General features: G+C 34.1%; 1 protein-coding gene across 1 annotated transcript; it reads left to right on the forward strand.

The window, feature by feature from the left end:
* The first annotated feature begins 4,876 nt into the window (after positions 1–4,876).
* Positions 4,877–5,710, forward strand: LOC149556584 (replication protein A 70 kDa DNA-binding subunit C-like). The gene has a single exon (XM_089829914.1). The coding sequence runs from the start codon at positions 4,877–4,879 to the stop codon at positions 5,708–5,710; it is 834 nt and encodes a 277-aa protein (XP_089686040.1).
* Positions 5,711–6,000: the final 290 nt, after the last annotated feature.

The following is a 6,000-nucleotide window of genomic DNA, read 5'->3' on the forward strand; positions in this document are numbered from 1 at the left end:
ATATCCATCAAATGCAACATAAATTTCTAACTAAAAAATGGAAGTATCTACTAACTCATCTATTGTAATCCTATGATAAAAGTCCATTCACCAAATATTCAAGGATTGAAAAAGGGGACACAACACTCAATCACATCTAGCAAACCACCTCACAACAAATGAACAGCCTCCAACCTCCAACCTCCAATTTCTCCACTTCAATGTGATCCATGGACATTGGAATATGCATCTGCCTTCTTAAATAGGTTCTTGATGGCTCCTTAGCAATCATCAATAATGGATTTAAAAGTAAAGTCAAAGAGAATTAAAATGCACGAGCCATCTCATTACCTCCAAAAATTATGCAAAGAGTAGAAGTAAGGTGAACATAATGTTGCCATTTCCCTCATAGTTAAAAGCTCATTGCTGGGACCCTAGGCACACATAATGATTAATGGAGAATGATTTAGGGACATTCTTAATTGAAATGGGAGATGAAGATTCATAAGAGGATTCAAAATCCTAAGCCCTTTGTCATAAATTATTTTCAAAACCATGGGGCACCAAGGTCCTAGTTACATGGATTGGATTCCCTTAGACATGACTCTTTAAGATCACCCTCTAATGCATTTAAGGTTAGAGGGTTCAAAATGGGCAGTCCAACCTTGCAACCAATCACATAAGACATAACACAGAATTGAATGCTGAAGAAAACAAACCAACATGCTTTTAGGCTTACAACTAGCCCATAGACCCCACATGTAGGCTTATAGTTGCCATGGGCTTATTACAAAAAAATATTAGAATGTAAAGCTCTTGAATCTCCATCCTCCTACTCTACAGCTCCCTAACTATTCCCTAAGTATTACTGATCTTCTATGTTTCTCAACATGCCTATATATCATATTTGATGGTTTGCAGTGGTTCGCATTAGCCTCCAAAGTCCCAAGCTGGTGTAACATATGTTTTGATCATCGCTTCGTGACGAGGGTCCAAATATTGGAGTGGAACTATTTGGATGTCATGTGCCTTTTTCTTGATGTTGCTCTACTTCATATCTGCCATGCTATTTGCTCTGCAAGGTTTGGAAATGCTCAATAGACTAATGCAATCGGGCACAGCTTAAGTTGTTAGGAATGCTCCTACGTTAGATCCCTAGGGTTATTTGAGGTAAAGAGAATTAGAGGTCTTTGCTTGACCCTCTTTGATTCTTGCAGTAGCCAACGGAAGCAGTGTCCCTATATGAGGGGTAACCTCAACAAATACAACAAGAAATTTGAAGCCATTGTCAGAACAAGCATACTGGAAGCATTCTAGCAAAGTGGCCAATTTATCTAGCTGTATATGACCAACCATTTGGACAATACGCCCAAGAGACCATCCCACCATCCATCAAGAAATGACCAGTTCTGACCAGATGACATATATTGTTATAATTATAATATAGTATAGTTATTCTTATAATTATTTTATTTGATAATAATATGATACAGTAAGGGAAAATATAGTTTGGAGGTCTCTTGAGGAACCTAGAGAGAAAAAAGACCACATAAACCTTTAAACTACAAAAAAAGTTGAATCCATAACATGACTTGTAATGCACTTATATTTTGCAATACAGAGAGAAAAATCATAATCACCTGTGATGATTAATTCTGCCATACTCAATTTGAAAAAAATACAACCAACATGGACCAATCGTAGATCATTTATTTACAGAAAATGCAAATGACAGCAAGGAGTTCAAAACTTTGACAAGGAAAGTTGTAGGCACTTATTATCAATTCATCCGACATGAATGGATTGAGCAATATATATTAAAGCATTATTAGAAAATGCTCCCACCCTACACAAGCATATGGATAGTAGAGGAAAAAATCCAAAGGGCCAAACATTAGTTACATTTTTTCTGAAATTACAACATACACTAGTTGGCTAACATGCACGACTCACATTAACAAATTTAAAAGCAAGGAATTAATAGTTAGGACCTTAACACGAATCTAGCATGAATGTATTTGGATACCAAGTAAGTAATAGAATCATATCCTTTCTTTTTCTTTTTTTGAATAAGGCTTGCACATCATTAGCTCCAACTTCCTTCTCCTTATCATTGTTGCAAACATCAATTGCCATTGTGTCAAAAGCTATCATCTTTCCTTGATGATTTCACCACCAGAATTTCATCTTCATTCTTCTTGGCAACCTTAACCCCCACAACACCATATGTACAATCCAAACTATCTTCATTCTGAGGAATATGTTGTTGTTCCACTGTCCAACAATCATCCCCATCTAATTTACGATTGCTACCATCATCATTATTGACCATTCCCCCCTCAACCAAACAAAGCTCTACATGTTGCTCGACCAACTCAAAACCAACAACATCATTGTTTGGTTGTGGTGGCCCAACGTACCTGGAGGAGTCTTGCTGCAAATTATTCCTATGTTTAACAACAACCTTTGATGATTCTGCATTGACATTATTATCAGCATTCAAAGAATCCTTTAGTTCCTTCTCTTCTAGAATTGACACATAGTCAGTAGAAGTAGACCCATACTTGTGAGGCCTTCGAACACAACTGATTTTTTTAGATACTGCTTAGTTTAAGGAAAATCCCAAACATCCCACTAGTCGTGCATTGTTGTCTTTTGAATCCAAAAATGAACTCGGTACACCATCAACTCTTCCAGATTTCCTTCTTGTTCACTGTTCACTGATGGATATATCATCTGAAGCAAGTGCTTGAATAATCTTTGCCATCTCCTTACTAATGGCATTAATAGTAGCACAAAATAGGTTAACAACCTTCAAATAGTCTTACACAATTTTCCAACTCCTCGACACAAGTCCAATATATGGTTCAACAAAGTTTTCTCTATAGACCAACCTTACATTAACCCTTGCTCCAAGAGGGTTATGACACATTACTACTGTACCTATGACATAGGCTCAATATGAGATATTTTCTTGGCTCAATATGATACTAAAGTTTGACAATTTATAGTCAGACCCTATAAACAACTACAGTCGATCTTCAATTAATTTGTTATCCTCTATTTTCAAGGTATTTAAATATACGTTCAATTGAATGTTCAGTTTGCTGATGAGTTTTTTTTGTATGAATGTAAAAGAAATTATTACTATTCATTGACTTGTAGTGGTTTGTTACTAATATACATTTACACAGGATACTATGTTGACAGAAACAAGATCTGAAAATTCCAACCATGGACAAACCACAATTTCCAATGATGAAGGGATCAAAACTACTGTGAGTTATCACTCATTCCTCCTACATATTATCATCCAGTTACTTTGAAAAATTATTTTACTACTATTCAAATGTTGGCTTTAATATTTTTATATAGCATATAGATATATATTTAAATATTTTTTTTGATTTGAGAAACTTAAACTGCCTATGTAAGTTGGTAATTAACACTTTCTCTACCCAATTATGTTTCCCAAAATTTGTAGGATACTATGACAAAGGAAATTAGGTCAACATGTTCAAACCCTGGAGAGAGCACTAATGGAGTAAGTTATCATTTGTTACATTTTTAAAATTTCATTTATAAGCCTTCAACAAATATACTTTGTGCACACAAAAGTTTTAGTATATCACAATATATGTATGTATAAGTTTGTATTTCGCAATTACTTTCTCTTATCATTACTCTTCACTATATGCATATGTTTGTACATGCATATAATAATATGAATCTTTAACAATATGAAATTATTTGTAACAATGATTATTTTTATACATTTATAACGGTAATATACTAACAATATCTCACCTTAACAAAAATTATATAACTCAAATTATTGGTTTTAGGAACCTATACTAGAAGCACTATTGACTACCAATGCGATTTTGTCGATCAATGCTGGAGATCTTGTTACAAATCCAATCTTGCAAATCTTATCATTCAAAAGGATTTCCATCCTTGAAGATCAAGATCAATGCAAGATTGTCTTATTTGATGGCAAACACATGCAATTTGCAATTTTGCCAGAAAAATCCAATGACCTGTTATTCTCAGACACGCTGAAAATACAATCTATAGTATCATTGACAAATTATGTTTGTCGGGCAACAGGAGATTCCAGGTAGACATACCAATTCTCAAACTTAACTTATATACACATTTTCATTTATTTACATATAATATATATAATTAATCCTATATCATTGCAACCTCTTCTAATAGGACCATAATTATCTTCAGCCTACAAATCATCCAATGAGACAATCAAATCATTGAGAAACCAAGGTATCTATATAAGTCTCAAGAGGAACAGATGGTGGAAGAGAAAACAACTGTCACGTCCAACAAAAGAGCAAAATTTGGCATCCATACACCTCGCAGGGAACTACCAATACCTGAGTGTATCAGTCCCATAAAGGATTTAAATCCATATCAAACTAGATGGACTATCAAAGGGAGGGTTACAATGAAAAAGAAGCTTAGACAATTTAGTAACAATCGAGGTAGTGGCCAAGTTTTTAGCTTTGACATATTGGACAACGAAGACACATAAATAAGAATAGTTTGCTTCAATAAAATTGCAGAACTGCACTATGAAAGAGTGCAAATAGGTGGCAACTATGCAATTTCAAAAGGTTCAGTTAAAGAGGCAAACAAACAATACAACAAACTGAATAGCCACATGGAAATCACTCTTGACCATTCATCGATATTGAAACACTGTGATGATGAGTTGGCTATTGGGACTGTTGGATACAATTTTAGGCCAATTAATGACATTGCAAACATAAAAAACAATACATTGGTTGATATTATTGGGGTTGTAGTCAGTGTTGGAGATATCTCAATAATTCAATGAAAGGATGCAAGTAAGGTTCAACGTAGAAGTGTCACATTAATGGACATGTCACTAGCATCAATAGATGTCAATTTGTGGGGACCCATTTGTCTAAATGAGGGTGAACAAATACGAAGTTTGAAAGATTCTGTTAAGATTATTGTCCTTGCTATAAGGAATGGGCGTATTTTTGAATTCAAGGGAAAGGTCATCAATGCTACAGCAGCAACCATATTGATAATAGATCCATTCATACCAGAAGCTGAAGCCCTATGGTCCAAGATGGAAGGAGTAGAATTTGTAATACCATCATTGCCAATATTATTGAAAAATAATAATACAACAATTTCACTCACAATTGCAGGTGTCTTGGAGAAATGCATTCAAATGAAACAACCCTTGGAAATAATTATAAAAGCAACTGTCAAATCCATCAAGCAAGATACATTTTGTTACCCATCTTGCCCAATAATTGTGAATGGAAAAGAATGCAAGAAAAAAGTCATTGAAAATCTAGACAAGACATGGTTTTGTTGTAAATGCGAGAAGACAATTCCAGACTGCAAGTACAGATACCTCTTGCAGGCAAAACTCCAAGATCACACAACTGATATTTGGGTAGTTGTTTTCGATGAAGTAGCGAAAACCCTACTGCATATGCCTGCCATAGAGTTGTATATGCTACAGTATGACACTGAAGTTGATTCAAGTGCTGAAGACATCATCAAAGCTGTGTTTTTTAACAAGTTCAGATTCACCCTTTCAATAATAAATGAAGTCTACAATTTTGAATCAAGATTTAAAACTACAATTGCAAAGGCTTCAAAATTGGACTTCAAAGGTGAAATCAAATGTTTGGTTTCTGAAATTTCAAATATTGTTGCTTTGAGATAAAACACATTATGAACTATCCTTGATTTTAGGCTAGAACTATTCATACAAATAACTACTTAAGAAACTTGGTACTCATTTCTTTTATGACCTATATTTGGAGAACAATGTAATCCATTTTTTATCTTAAACAATATCTAATATTATGAACTTCAATTTTTCAAAGTATCATTTCTATAATAATTCTATACATAGGACATATGAGCTAACATTTTAATTTATTAGATGTTTTGTTTTTATTATCATTTCTTGCAGAATTGATGAGTGAATACTTACATTATGCTTCAAGGGGT

This window comes from Cupressus sempervirens, chromosome 5, assembly GCF_028749045.1.
Source record: "Cupressus sempervirens isolate cs-2001-9-10 chromosome 5, ASM2874904v1, whole genome shotgun sequence".
NCBI classification, from domain to species: Eukaryota; Viridiplantae; Streptophyta; class Pinopsida; order Cupressales; family Cupressaceae; genus Cupressus; species Cupressus sempervirens.